The following is a 16002-nucleotide window of genomic DNA, read 5'->3' on the forward strand; positions in this document are numbered from 1 at the left end:
GACGGTCCCTACCCAACATTGGGCTCACAGTCTAGAAGGGGGAGACAGACAACAAAACAAAACATGTGGTCAGGTGTGAAAATCATCAGAATAAATGGAATTATAGCTATATGCACATCATTAGCAAAGTAAAATAGTAAATATGTACAAGTAAAATAGAGTAATAAATCTGTACAAATATATACAAGTGCTGTGGGGAGGGGAAGGAGTTAGGGCCAGGGGGTGGTGAGGAGGAGAGAAAAAGGGGGCTCAGTCTGGGAAGGCCTCCTGGAGGAGGTGAGCTCTCTGTAGCACTTTGAAGGGAGAAAGAGAGCTAGTTTGGCGGATGTGTGGAGGGAAGGCATTCCAGGCCAGGGAATCCTTATGTGGGCCGGGGGTCGATGGCGGGACAGGCGAGAACGAGGCACAGTGAGGAAGTTAGTGGCGGCAGAGGAGCGGAGGGTGTGGGCTGGGCTGGAGAAGGAGAGAAGGGAGGTGAGGTAGGAGGGGGTGAGGTGATGGAGAGCCTTGAAGCTGAGGGTGAGGAGTTTTTGCTTGATTCGTAGGTTGACAGGCAGCCACTGGAAATTTTTGAGGAGGGGAGTGACATGCCCAGAGCGTTTCTGTCCAAAGATAATCAGGGCAGCGGAGGGAAGTATAAACTGATGTGTTAGCCAACACAGACATCAAATCAGCATGGCCTAGTGGATAGAGCATGGGCCTGGGCGTCAGAAGGTTGTGTGTTCTAATTCCGGCTCCGCCACTTGTCTGCTGTGTGACGTTGGGCAAGTCACTTAAATTCTCTGGGCTTCATTTCCCTGATCTGTAAATTAGGAATTGAGGTTGTGAGCCCCATGTGGTGACAGGGACTGTGTCCAACCCAATTACTTTGTATCTACCCCAGCACTTAGAACAGTGTTTAGCACATAGTAAGCACTTAAGAAATCCATCATTATTAACCCAACTCCACAAACCAGCAGGTTGAACTTGTTCCCACCAAAGCTGTTGTGAAAAATAAAGTAGCCTATCACCAGCTGGAAGTCTTCTGACATCATTAGTTGCCAGGTAGATTAAAGACTAGGAAGGCATGTGACTTAATTGACTTCTGTTGCTCTGTGGGTCTCTGCCAGTCATCTTCTGTAGTCTGTGAAGGAGTTGTAAAGGATCAGTCGTTTACATCAACCCTCACAGAACCTTTCTGCTTACCAAATCAAGCTGTGCCTCATCAGCTGCCTCTCTCCTTGCCCCCACTTCCACGCCCCCCCGCATACTCCCTTCCCTTCCCCCTCTCCTCCTGTTCCTCCCAATATATTCCTCTTGCTATCTTAGATGTTTCACTTTCCTCATCATGTCCTCCTGAAACTATTAGGTTAAGTTTTTAAGGAACACCAGACTCTTATGAAAGGGAAATCAGTCATCAGGCTTCATACTGGAAAGTCCAGTTTGCAGCTGGTCTTTCTCCAACCAGTATTGATTTATCAATGGATGCCCTGATATCTGTGTAAACCAACCGCTAGTGTGTAAGCTCATGTGGGCAGGGAACTTGTGTGTTGTATTGTACTCTCACAAGTACTTAGTACAGTGCTCTGCACAGAGTAAGGTCTCGGTAAATAGTACTGATGATATCTGATATTTTTATTGTCAGTGGCCAACCTCTTTTCTCCATCCCCCTTCTCTCTCCCCACTCCCTATTCCCCCATGCACCCCCTTGCCTCCTGCTATAAGTTCTGCAGCTCAGACCTGTTGCCCATGTTCAGAGGGAAGGAGAAAGCAAAGGCTCTGAAGCACATGAGAGGTCAGGGATCTCCCAGGAGAACCACTCTAGGTTTGGACAAACTCAGCAAACTTCCACAGAATGGGCACTTGACATCATCATATTGCACTGCTGTAATGCATGGGATGTCACGGGTGTCTTAGTATCCAGTATTTCAGGGAACTCCCTGAAAAGTAAGGAGAAGTTGTGGGCAGGGAATGTGTCTGTTATATTGTTATACCGTACTCTCCCAAGCACTTAGTACAGTGCTCTGGACATGTAAGCACCCTATAAATATGACTGGCTGACTAACTTGAATGCTTTCATTATCAGAACTTCCTTTCCATAATTTCTTTAAGAGGTATCGAATTTGGGGTAAGAGTAAACAGCCAAATGTAAAGTGCCAAGTGACCTTTTAGGAAAAGCAATGTAATTTTAATGAGTGAATAATGTAAGTATTAATAAGTTTATTCTCCCCTAGTTAGAGAGCTAAGCATTAATGTGCTTTCCATTACCCTGAGGAAGATGAGAGAGATCTGTTTCGAGAAAAATTTGAATTGATCTTGGAACATCCCAATATCTTTACATTTCATCTGAACCATGAAGCAGTAATTCAGAAATTATAACCCACGTGTTTATGCAAAGCTGATGAGTAGTGAGGAGGTTTCAGAAAATCCGTTTCTGAAGGAGAGGTTAAAAAAATCCTGGCTTTTAGAAGTGATTGGTTGTGAACAGGGAGGAAAAAAAATCTCTTTAGAACTTCCATCAGAGCTAAAATAGGGGATTAGGAAAAGCCTATAAGTAACCAGATTGATGGGCTCAGAAGAGTTAGAGGCAGAATTAAAAAGTGAGGTTGTCCCCAGCACAGCAGAATAATTTAACCTTTTCTATCTGTGTTTGTCATCTCTAGATGTCTAAGTAGTAAAAACCATTAGGTAAAGGATTCCTTCCTTTTTATTCTTTTTTTTTTAAATCAGCAGTTAGTCCGAGGATTTTTTCATGTGTGTTATCACGTTCTAATTCTAGGAGTCAGTGACAGATAGTCATTGCAGCTTGTTCTTTTTTATTTTTGAGTCTTTGCCCAGAATATTTCACCTTCACTCTATTCATTATCTAATTGTAGCTCACCAGTTTTCCAGCCTCTTTCCTCACCCCCAACTCTCTCTCTTTTTTTCCTCTTGTCTTTCCTGCCCAGAACATGCTCACCAGCATTCATTCTCTAATCAGGAAATTATTTCATCCAAAACTGTGATTATTTTCAATTGCACTCTCAAGCATGTAGTGTAACTTCTTTGCCTTTTACAGTTGCAGAAACATTTACAAGTATGTTAGGGCTTTCCTTCACTTTTTGCCAGGGTCTAAATCTGGGAAACCCAGTTTGACTCCTACAAAGGTTAGGTTCCAGGCCCCAAAAGCTGAATAAAGTCTACCCAAAACTTCTCAGAGACCATCTGCTGAACCTTGCAAAGCCCAAGCCAGCCAGAACCTGCTCTGGAGTGGTCAGTTTCTCATGGATACGTAGTCTGTTTAGCTGTGTCTTGGGTAGGATTTCAGTGGCGTTAATTAGTATCTGGTGTAAAAGTCATTATGCCTAAGAGAAGGAGGTAGCCTTGAATTGTCAGGTACACACAAATGTTGTTCCTGGGAAAATTTGGTGGGACATTTGAAAATTGTGGGTGGGATTGTAGAAGAGACCATCCAAGTGGAAGCACTGTGAGCTTCTAGAACTAAAGATTCAGGAGGCTCTTATTTCCCTGGATGGCTTGGTGCTAAACCTAATCTGAAGAAATATTTACCGGAGTCATGCAGGTGTGTAACCCTTGGGGTAAAAGGGTGTACTTGCTTCCCATGATAGCCTTGCCATCTTGGAGCTGGCACAGGCAAGGAAGAGTGCCACGGGCTGCATAGGTTAGTAGAAAATCCCCACGTCTCCGGGTAGTGCCATGGACCCAGGTTCTCAAGGAGTAACTACTAAGTTATTTGTGATACTGACACTGGAGAAACTCCAGAAATCTGGAAACCAGTGCCACTAACCCAGACATTTCTATGGCCAAGCCATCTCTATGAACAAAAGAGGCACCAAGAGAAATAAATCAACCAGTGATATTTATTGAGTGTTGTTGTGTGCTTACCACTTGGGAGAGTACAGTAAAATAGCATTGGTGACAAGATCCCTGCCCACAAGGAGGTTGCAATCTAGGGATACAGTGCTCCAGTTCCTTCAATGACACTTCGCATTTTTAATTATGGTCCCCGATTTCAACAGCCTGAGACATCCAGAGGTGCATTTTGCCAGGGCCTAAGTAGTTGAGGTATGTTGCAGTGTGTAAAACTTGATTTGAACTATTTTCCGTTAACTTGTCTAGCAGGAATCATGTGGAACCCTGGCAGTAGGGATCTTTCAGGATCTTCATGGCGTAGCAAGCATCTCCTTCAGAGAACTATCTGTACTTTTACTGCCCTTGGTAGTAACAAGAGAAATGGGGGGAATAATTTAAAAACTTGATGAGGAAGAGGAAGAAAGGTGGCCCTGTTTTCTGAGACCGCACTGCAATTATGTAGGTGCCACCAACTCCTGACAGATGTAAGATTGCCTATGGATCAAGTAGAGCAGTCTGAGAGATACAAATTAGGTAGGATTAAAGTAGCTGAGATAGTTTTCAGTTGCATAGAGTGACTTTCTGTGTCCATGTTTTAAAAACATTCGAGTGGGAGACAGCAGAAGCTATGCTACTGAAATTAGCGGATGAAGTATATAAACCCCCTAGGTTATGTGGTATTGGCTATATAAATTTAGAATGTAATTTCCATCGGCCTCTCATCACTTCCTCCAGGATTCTTCTTTGTACCCACTCTCAATTACCCCCAGATTCTTGACTCCTTTCAGTGGATACCTTTCTCTTGCATATTTTTTCAGTATTTTATATTCTCAAAGCTCTTCTTGGTTGAACTGGTTTTCTTCTTCATTCTGTCATTCTCCTTTGATTGTTTCCCACTCTACCCTTCTGATAGTCCTCATCTCAGAGTCTCCTGAGGGACCCTCAGGAAGTAGAAGAATACTGATTTCCAATCACAAAACCCTGCCGTCTCATTAGTTTACAGTAGCAGCCAAGACTGCAGCTCGTTGTGGTCAGATAGCTCTGAGGGAGCCTGGGAAGACAGTGTAGTGAGCCTGAGTCCTCCTGCCCCATCTAGGCAGAACCTCCAATAACATAAGTTGGGGCCCATGTTAATACATTAGCAGGTAGCCTGGTGTGTAGTAAATTTTTTATCACGCTTTGTTAAAAGTTTTGTTGATTTTTTTTCACAGAGGTTTTTAAAATGGTTTGAAGAATTCCCCATTGGAGAGTAAGAGTAGGACAGTCCCTTCCAAAAGAAATCCCTCACACAAAGTATCAAAAATCCAGTTAAGTCATTGGGATGAGTTTTCATTCATGATTTATGATGCAGGACACGTGGGTGTGTTAGTTGACCTGGATTGCTTTTAATGGCCCTGCATTCATGGAGCAGTTGTACTGTTCAAAAATAATTTTTCTGGATGAAATTCTAGTTTTGCCAAGCTTCAGTGGGGCATGTGCTATGCAGATGAAACAATGCCCATTGGTCCATGCCACCAATGCTTCCAGATCCACTTTTGCTAACTCCACCCCTGCTTTGACCCCACCCCCTCCTTCTGTGCCAGGTGGTCCTCCAGTGGTCTCCAGAGCCCACAGAACCACGGGAGTGGAAAAGATCTGCCAATAGATCCCAATCATCTGGGTAATTGAACTGATTGGGGGCATTAACAAGAGTTTGGAAAAAATGTGCCATCCAGGCCAGCTCATCAGAAAGCTTTCAAGTTCTGCTGGGCTGAATTGCTATCTCATATTGGAAACCTTCCCAACATCAGCTAAAATGCAAGGTGTCGTCAGAGTCACCAAAGGGCACATAGATTCCCGTGGACTTTTCAAACTGCTATCTTTTTCCTCGCTCAGGTAGGGCCATTTGTGAGTGTCACGTCCTTAGTTGCAAGGTGAAAATGTTTTCTTGGGAGATAAAGTTGATAACTGATGGGTTTCTAAAGCAGGGACTTAACGATTCGATGCCCAGTAGATCTTAAGTGAAACCTTATTCTTCCTCTTTACATTCAGAATGCTTCAGAAGATCAGACCATGGCATGAGATAATGGGTACCATATTTTTTTGAATCTCCTTGAAGGCAGGGGCAGAACTGGGTACATGGGAAGCGATATCAGAGGTGAACTACTGCAAGGGTTTTTCCAAAGCACATCACCCCTTGAAGTCTGTTTCCAAGGTAAATGGACGAGCAGCCTTTGGCTTCTTCCCATCAAGTAGAATTTGTGGCACAACAGAGCTTCCACATTAGGCAGGCCCTTCTGGTGTGTGGGAGGGAGAGGAGGCGAATGTCTTCTTATCAAAGTAGTACAAGGAACTTAGAGCACCTAAGCCCAGCTGCATTGCCAGCTTGATAACATGTTTGGCTCTTGTGGGGATATTGCCAGTAACAAGATCAAAACTGAGTAGATTTTATTTTCGGGATCGCAGCCATCTTTCTTCAGACCCTTGAGTTCTTGTTTCTCTCTCACATGCTCTGCCCCATCCAGGAATAAACAGCAAAGGGACCCAGATGTTCCCCTAGATATGCACCCCAGATTTACAGTCCGACTCCTCTTGGGCAGAGTGGCGTTCTAATTCCCCATGTCAGTTTTTGCTGCAGCAATGAAAGGGCAAGCAGAGAGGGCAGGGTCCTGGTTTGCTGGGGCTGAAACAGTTTCAGAAGGACAGAGAGGTGATTTCTTAGCGCTGCCTTGGTTTGATGGGGCTGAAACGGTTTCGGAAGGAAAGGGAGGTGATTTTCAGATAATTTCTTACTGTTGCCCTGCTGGCCTCCCCTACCTCACACCACCAGCTGTCCCTTCTTAGACCCTCTCAAACCCAAAAGAGCCTCAGAAAGAAAGGTACCCGCCTCTGAATTGTAAGCTTCATGAGGACAAGGAACATATCTGCCTTCTGTTACATTATACTCTTCCAAGTACTTAGTACGATGTTCTGCAAACAGTAAGCACTCAATAAATACCACTGATTGATTGGTTGACCATACTTGGACTGCTCCTAATGCAGCTGCAAGTCCACAGGTCAGGAATACAGCAAGCAGAAGCTGTCGAAAGGCTGTGACTTGAGGCGGGATTGAAAATGGAGCCAGGAATTGCAGCCAGTGAATGCACCAGAACAAAGAAGGGCATTCTTCTTGGGCATCCACTTCCACATTAGAGTCAACAGCCAAGGTCTCACAAGTGGATGAAATTTCCCCATCAGTAGTCTCATCCTCAAACTCCCAGGACAGTGGTGGCTCCAGTGGGAGTGTACTGCGTAGGCCATCTGGTTAAGTTTTCTGCACTGCAGATTGTCACCAATTAATCAACCAGTCATATTCATTCAGTGCCTACTCTGCTCAGAGCACTGTACTAAGTGCTTGGGAGAGTACTGACACCTGTCTACTTGTCTTGTTTTGTTGTCTGTCTCCCCTTTCTAGACTGTGAGCCCATCGTTGGGTAGGGACCATCTCTATATGTTGTCGATTTGTACTTCCCAGGCACTTAGTACAGTGCTGTGCACACAGTAAACTCTCAATAAATATGACTTCACGAATGAATGAGAGCACAATACAACAGAAATTGCCTTCCAGCAAAGGAAATGAAGAGACGAGTTAAGGCTACCTTATGAGAGGTGTTTGCAACTTTTTCTTCTTTCAGTATAGAAATGAGCAATCTGTATATATTTCAGAGGTTGAGAGAGTAGATGAAGAGGTTTCGGGCTTTTTTTTTAATCCACGGAGGGACTATTGCTTCAGCCTGAGAGAGTGAGGCAGGGACAGAATGATGGTAATTTAATGCCATGACTGTGAAAGATACATTGATTTTTACAGCAGATGAAAATAATGCAATAGTAGTATGTATCACGAATGAGAGTTGGGAGGCAGCTGTCTAATTTTGGCCTAGTAGAGATGGTATAGATTTTCCTCCCGACTCAGCAGAAAGGTGGCTTTAAGAGCATACCAGCCGCTTTCCTTTCTGTTTGTGGATTTGGAGTTAGAGATAGCTGGGCTAATTTAATATGCAGCCCTGTACTTTTGCTGGTGCCTGACCCAGCAGGTTGCTAACCTGCACTTGCTGATGCTGCTATTCAGTTTCTGAGTGGACATTGCTTCTCCACATATTTTCTTCTAATGCTATGGATCTTGTGAGAATTGAAGAAACTCACTGTTTCAAGGATGGAAGCCCACTCCTCCTGGAGATAAGTTTCATTCTTAAGAGGGTGGTGGGGTGTGAGTGTCTGTGCCTGTTGCAGAGGGGGCAGATTGTTTGGGCCTGCCTTGACTCTCCTTTATCTTGAGCTATTGTCCTTCCTTCTTGTCCAGGAAGAGAATCTTTGGTGATTTCTATTTTTGGGTGTGTTGTTTTTTGTTTTAATAGAGAAATTCTGTCTTCTTTCCACAGGTGAGACTGGGAAAATGCGTAGGCTGTGTAAAATTATTTGTGGTTCCTTCTAGATGCCATGTTCCTCTAAGTAAGAGTTGAGAATAGCAAATTGAGCGTCTCTATTTGTGTAATTTTAAATAATGGTGACCACCTTCTCAAATAATATTCGTTATTTCAGTTTCCAGTCCCTTAAATTGCATATCTGTGTAAGAGGGGAAGGTTGGGGTTAGGACTGCTTTTGAAAAAAAAAAATCCACAGAAACATAAAATGTCTGTGTAAAAAATATTAGAACATACACCCTCTTTGGAGGAGATAATAATTTCTTCCTTCCTTTTGGTGGTCAAAATGACTCTTATGGCTAAAACTTAACACCTTCTCTGAAAGCTTTCCATAAAAAGAGAGGAGGTGGTTGTTTTGAAGCTTGAGTCTGTGCTACCTGTAGTTGGTACTGTATTCTCAGAAGTCTCACCAGCAGCCAGGTAGTTTTACCAGGATCCCAAAATCAGGTGCCCCATGAATTGGTGGTAGAATTTCCTAATCAAAATTATGAAGCTAGGCTGTATTGTGTGCTCCGGCAAGCTAACCCCATATATTTCCAGTACTTACTGTCATTTCACTATTTTGAACTAATTTCCCTGACCGTTTTCTTATTAATGTCCGCTGAATGTACCCATTATCCACTCTGTGGGCTAATTTTTAAAAAATGGCTCCTGACATTAAAGCTCATTTAACCACCAATGATTGGTGACAAGTTGAAAGACTCCTAGTTATAGTTCATAATTTAAAAAAGGAACCAAAACTAATTGTGGAGCTCTGTTGTACTGCAGGCATCTGGAACATTGAGCTTCCATTCTTCAGTCCTTGGGGCTGTTTCTTTTCATTTTTTCAAGCTATCACAAGGAAGGTATTCTGTAGTGGTTAAAATCAGTGTCCAGTATGCACAGATAGTGCCAGGTAGTGTCTCCTCAGAGGGTTTCAGAGGGGTGTTGATTTGTGAGCATGACTGTGTTTCTGTTAAATGATGTTCTCCTGGCACCAGCTGGCAATAAATTTCAGAAAATGTTTGTTATTGCTGCAGGTCAGGATAATATAGTGAAATTTTCTGTAGCCGGGGGGAGTGAGGGGCTGAGCGTCTGCTAATAGCCTGAGAGTAACTAATGAGGATGTGCAGTGGGAACGATTGATTGAATAGCTGCAGTCCTGTGTGTTTCTTTCTCGCTCATGCTCTCTGCAAGCTGTAGAGAGGGAGGGAGAGAGAGAGAGAAGAGAAGGGAGGAAGAGAGAGAGAACACGAACACGGGCTTTCTCGTAAGTGGAAATAGCACGGATCCCAAGGGCCAGGAGGCCAGAAATGGAAGTTTAAGCTGCTTCTGGCTTTTAAAGGGAGAAGAGCAGGAATCAAAATGTGAGTCCTCGGAGTCCCAGATTATGCTCTGTTTTTTAAGATCCAGAAGATAACACAAGACACTTTTTTAAGGATTTTTTTTCCCTATCCATGTTGAGACTGTCTAATGTTATCTCTGAAGCTGGATTCATATAGCCCTATCAGTTGAACTGGAGATGGGAAGCAGTTGTGATAAAGGTATAAAAACGTGTCTATTATCTGTATTTGCGTGTGTATGTGCATCTTGATTTCAGATATATCAATCTAGAAATATAGCCAGCATACTTATTACATCTTTAAATTTGATTCAATCCTGTCATTTGTAAAGCTTGATGGGTTAGTTTGCACAGATTTCAGGAACCAGAGTCAGATCTTAGTAAGGTCATATTTCCAGAACAAGGAGATGCTGCTCTATTTTTGAATCTGCATAGGCATATATAATGTGATCTGATCCAAGCAGCAGCTTTCAGTCTTCTCACGATCTTTCAGTGTTCACTCCTGTGGGTCATATTATCTGCATGGGATCAAACTTTGACCTTTGTGTGAAGCAACATTACCAGACTAAACCGAATTTTGTTGTCCATGCTCTTAACAATTTCATTTAATAACTACTACTTGACTGCTGGCTAGAGCACTAGCTATATATAGGAGAGAGTCTGGGTGTTCCTCTGGACACAGAGCAGGGGACATTTGGGGGTTTTATAATGTGAATGCACAGATATGAGTGCAAATCTCAACTCAGAGTTATGCTGCCAACTCTGTCTTCGTTGACCATTTTTTATCCTATTTCAAGTGCCCGGGATAGCAGTAGAGAGGTAGAATGGAACCCTGAAGTCAGTAAGTCAGGTTTTCAGGAATAGGTCAAGAATTGCTACCATTGAGGTGAGGTGGGAATAAAGATCGATGCACTTATTCTTTGTGTCACTCCCTTCTCCCTCTTTTTCAGAGGTTCCAGCGGAAAGGTCTCCCCGAAGGCGGAGTATCTCTGGGACCAGCACATCGGAAAAGACAAACTCCATCGATACCACAAACACTTCTCCTTTCAAAGTTTCAGTAAGTGCTGTCTTTACCAGATAATGCTTTTTCTTTTTTCTTTCTTTCTTTATGAATTAGAAAACCGGCTTGTTTTCCCCCTCCCTGCAATTGTCTATTCCTCACTTTTCATTCATTCATTCAATCGTATTTTTTGAGCGCTTACTATGTGCAGAGCACTGTACTAAGCACTTGGTAAGTACATGGCAACATATAGAGATGGTCCCCACCCAACAACGGCCTCACAGCCTAGATGGGGGAGATCTTCTAGTTTGTAATGGGTAACCGTATTTTACAGAGGCTAAACTGAGACCTTGAAAAATTAAACAAGTATTCTTAAAATGACCCAGCAAGTTAAGTGGTCAAGTTAGAATGAGAAGTTAGGACACTTTGATTCTTTATCCTGGGGTTTCTTGATTACCAATATTTTTTAAAGCATTTTATAAATGAAGTTCTACAGCAATGAAAAAGACAGATGGCCACTAAATTTTACAGGTTGTATTTACTGTGCAGGCTTCAGTTTGCAGATCCTTGTGCATGCTGAGTTGGAGAGTTTTAACTGACCAGCTCAGCCCTTCACCAGTTGCAGGCCGCATGCCTGGCATTTTCAGAGTAACTCTGAAGAGCCCAAACTTTATCAGGTAGATGGTGTTCTGTTACTTTTTGTGGACCGAAAGTTTCAGAATCCTGGGCACATTCTTTCTAATTCAGTGTTTCATCGTACTTCGGAAAGCCTGTCATATGGGCCATCTACTCAATTATTTCATTCATTAGGCCCCACTGGAAACACTGAGTGCTTTGTTGCTCTGCAACCCAGATCCAAATTTTGGGGTGCACCTATTTTTAGTGTCAAAGCGTAAAATTACAATTTAGGATTGGCCCATGAATTCACACTGCCTGGCATGGTTGCCATGGACTCCAGCCCTTGGGGAGTGAGTGTGGAGCTCAGACATAAAGGTGACACAAACTCTCTTCCTCCACCCCACCTTTAGCACTGGTTCACAGTGGGAAAATTGAAAGGTAGACTAGTTCATGTTCTTCTTCCAGGATTCCTAAATGTTCAGCCAGAGAAGGGTGAATGGGGAAACTGGGGGTAAGAGCTATAGCTATAGCAAACTTTTTTTTCCCCATTGCGGGGAGGGCAGGGTGGGAAGGCAGCCATAAATGGTTTAACTCATGATGGGCAAAGTTGAAAGCAGTTAGGCTAGGCTGTGGGATAACCTGCAGCTTCCTGGGAAATGTAGTATTTTCTTTATCCTGGCCACAGAGGCTAATGTTCTTTCTAGTTTCCTTTTTCTCCTTTATCCTTTCCTTTAATGACTTTTGGATGTGTTCTGATTTCTTCTTTCTCCTCCTCTTCCTCCTTTCCCATTTCTCTTCTGTTCAGAGAGACCAGGCATTTTCACTCTCCCTACCATCTTGAGTCTAGACTTCAGGAACACTGTGATTTGAATTTGTCTCGATTCACAGGAGGAAAGGTCACAGCTGAGAAATAAAGTATCTGGGAAGCATCTCTGAGCTATAACTCAGATGACATAGTCATAAATGCCCAGAATATAAACAAGCTTGTGATAATGTAATGAGGAAAACGTCAAAGCACATGAAAGCAAAAATCCTTGAGAAAGACAAGCCTGGTGGTGTCTGTATAACCACCATGGATACCAATTATTTTATAGTATTTTACTGTGTGCAGAGCACAGTACTAAGCGCTTGGAATTCCATGGAGTTAGAAGATACCTTCCAGAAATAGGGAATAAGTGACAGAAACACAGAGAGGTAAGAAGAAAGAGTTGTTATTTTTCCATTCTGAAGAAGTATCCAATTTTGGTAGATCTGCTTAAATCCTGACTGTCTTGAGTTCAGAATAATATCCTGAATATTCAGAATTTGAATCTGCGATACCCTTAATTTGTATTAATAGGACATGTTGGAGGTTGGGGATAGGCTTCAGGATTTCCAAGTAAGTGAAACTAATAAACTGGACTTCTGAGATGGATTGTTATACTAGCTCCTGTTGACCATTAGTTAGAATTAACTCTTTCAGTCGCAGTTTTTTTTTAATGAGTGTCTTCGGTCTGTTAAGACACTGTAGTAGGGCTTGGGTGAGTACAATAGAGGTAAAAAAAACATGGTTCCTGCCTTCAAAGAAGCTTACAGTCTATTGAAAATGAACATTAGTATCCCTCCTCCTCCTTGTCCCCTCTAGACAAACTCATTACTATTTTAATTAATACCCTTAGCTGAGTCAATAAAAGGGTTTAGGGTTTGCTAACCGAATGTTGTTTGGAATACAAAGGATCCTTTTACTTTTAAAAATAAATCCTTGCTTGACAATCTGGAAGAGAGAGGGTTTGCCCTAGATCATGACAACTTCAAAGTAGGTCACAATTAACCTTGAACTACATTGGTTCGGTGTCTGCTGCCCAGTAGCTGTGACCCCTCTGGGCATCATAACATGGCCATCTCTGGCCCTGCGAACCCCTTTTAATTTGAACTGATTTGGGAAGGTGATATCCCTTTGCATTTCAGCAAGAAGCTGTCAGAGAAGTTGTTAAAGGTGCCTGATGATTACAAGGCTGATCACCATTAAAATGAAACTGACAGTCCAGTGATGCGCACTCATAGAGGCACTTGGACATCTGTGACAGTGCCCTAGGTTTTTCATAATGCCCCATAATGATCCTAACAATGTAACACAATGTTCCGTTTGGTGATAGGCAGATGCATCTCAATTAAGCAGTAACATGGCAGGAGATGTGTTGTTGGCCACTGAGGCGCAGGGTGCGGCTGAATGTTTGCCAAGTGAACAAACTTCCCCATGGGTGTTGTGATTGTAGAGGAGGAAACCATAATGTTTAAACCATTGATGTTAAGTCAGCAGGAGTCAGTCTTGTGCGTAGTTAATAACAGCACATCCTTTGGAAGTTACCACCTTCACACCTGTTGTCTTGAGTTTTGGGAAGCTGTTTGTGAACCTTCAAAACAGTTCTCATTCATTCTTTCACCACTCCTAGCTCCCCATTGTAGCTCAGCTAATGGATCATACTAAATCTTCAGCCTTGACTTTCTTTTGATCAAGGACAGTATGGAGACTCCTTGTCATCTAAGCTGCCCAGGTGAAATGGAATGGGATAAGGCCAGGTAAGGGGAATGTTAAGCAGGTCCTGTGTCCTTCTAAGCCTTAAATCTTCTGGCAGTAAGAGAAGGGAAGTAGGTTGTAGCCAGTCCTGCTTTGAACCTAACAGCAAAACTAAGTTCCAACAGCACAGGATACATACACATTAAAATTGCCTCCATTCACCAGGGAAGCCAATCCTGGTTCAGCATTTTATTGCTCCTGTTCAGTCTTCACTCTAGTCCACTAATATAAGCCATCTGACAAAGTCACAGGAAACCAAATAGATAAGAGAAGGAGAAAAGAGTACAAAGGGAAATAGAGGGGTTTTTTTCTGATTTTTCTCCATGGACCACTTTTTGAGGTTAAACTCATTTTTTAAGAATGATGTATGCTTGATTTAAACCATATGAATCAGACCTACTGATCTATTAACATGAAGAAGTTATCTGCTCTTCCCTTTCACAATGTCTCTGAAAAGATTTATTGAACTTCTAGCAAATAAATGCATTTAAAAAAAGATGCTGTTGGAATTCACTGTAACGTTTCACAGCATTACGGATGTTTATTCATGAAAAGAAATCAACAGATGTTGGCTTAATTCAGAAGTCAAGCAAACATTTCTTATCAAGTGCTCTCTGCCTTTGCTTCTGTGTGCTGTCTTTAGCTTTTACTGTTTATTGTCTTTATCTCACTACCTTTTTGCCTCCTCTTCTGTACTTGCTAATTACTCACAGGGATTACCTGCTTGTCAACCATAATATTTCAATCCTGAATTGAGAAGTGTATCTGAGGCATGGGCTCATATGTTTTGAATTTGAATTTACATAAACACATATAAAATATATCTAGTTCTGCATTGCTGTCATGTTTTTCACACTCAGTATTTTTAAATATTAATCAGATTTAGGCAAATTTTCAACAAAGTACAATAATTTTGTTTTTGACTTATTTGAGTTTTCCCTTCTAAATGAACCAGAATCAATGGTCTGTTTCCCAGTCAGTGCCTTCATTTGTGTCTAAAATTGAATCAGTAACTACTTTCTCTAAAGTCAGCTCTCACTATCCATGAGATAGCACTGCCAGGCACCATCTATAGCTTGTGCCCCTCCAGAAAGCTTTCCAGGTGTACATTCTAATAGAAACACTCACCTTACTGCAGCCTTCATTTGTGAGAACGGGATGCTCTCCTCTGATCAGTACTAAAGAACAAAAAGCTTGTTGTGGGCAGGGAATACTTCTACCAACTCTGCTGTACTTAGTATACTTTGTTCAAGCACTTAGTTGTGTGTTCTGCACGCAGCAAGCACTCAATAAATAACCATTGAATGACTGACAACAGGAATTGCTGCCTTTAGCTGCTTCTCATGAGGGCAAAGAGCAAGGTTGAATATCCTGGGAGCTCCATTCTGAACAATCCCCTGTCCAGCCCTTCTGTTTTTGTTTGCTGGGGAACCAGACTGACTCTAGGTCTTTTTACTCAAATTGCTCTCCTCTAGTTAATGAGTAATTTCCTTTCTTTCTTCTCCAACTTTGCTTTCTTCAGTGGTGACTTGCCCGGTATTTGAAGGAAGAAGAGGAAGCTGTACAACTGCTTCATAAAATTTAAAGTGATTCTCCTTTGGTGACAAATTTACCTTAAAACTGGAGCACATATAATCATCTTTTGTGCATCTCTAGCATGTATACCTCTTAGAAAATTTCTCCTTTTCACATTTCTTTGTGATTATCCTTTGCTATTCAGTAAACAGGGGGTTATTTTCATAGGTTTACTAAAAAAAATAGTTGTGTTTATAGTCATCCCTCCTATGTTGCACTGAGGTGGTCTTGTGTTGTCAGATGTAAATCACTGAAAAAGTATATAGCTGTCAATACCCCGGTATTGAAAGTAAACACTGGTCTCTGATTCCAAGGCCTAATGGGAATCAGGCAGAGGGTCTAGAGGAAATATAATATGCAGTATATCATCCTTGGGTTCCCTTTGGGTTTGACTTCCAAAGAAATGTATTTCTGGGGAGTAGGGAAATGCTTTCGTTTTCATGTTATAATGACATGGTGAAGGCAATAGGGAGGGCTTGGGTAGCTATGTGGGAGGGAGGGTGTAACTCCCTTGGGAGGAAAAGACTCTCCCCCTGTCCTGGCTTGGACTGATGACTCTCCTTTAGAGATGCTCTACTGAGAAATCTATAATGTTTCTCCAAATCTTTAATGTCCAGTTTGTATTTTCTGGAAGTTGGGAGTGGTTATGTATCACTATGGT

The 16002-nt window shown here is 42.3% G+C and overlaps 1 protein-coding gene across 3 annotated transcripts in view; it reads left to right on the forward strand.

Annotated features, from left to right (window-relative positions):
- Window positions 1–16002, forward strand: part of RASAL2 (RAS protein activator like 2) — a 260025-nt gene that overhangs the window by 190153 nt on the left and 53870 nt on the right. For all 3 annotated transcript variants that reach the window (XM_038758689.1, XM_038758690.1, XM_038758688.1), the window contains exon 4: window positions 10542–10648. In XM_038758689.1, the coding sequence (XP_038614617.1) occupies window positions 10542–10648 (107 nt within the window). The remainder of the gene's footprint in view (window positions 1–10541; window positions 10649–16002) is intronic.

The sequence above is a fragment of the Tachyglossus aculeatus genome, chromosome 16, assembly GCF_015852505.1.
Source record: "Tachyglossus aculeatus isolate mTacAcu1 chromosome 16, mTacAcu1.pri, whole genome shotgun sequence".
Taxonomy (NCBI): domain Eukaryota; kingdom Metazoa; phylum Chordata; class Mammalia; order Monotremata; family Tachyglossidae; genus Tachyglossus; species Tachyglossus aculeatus.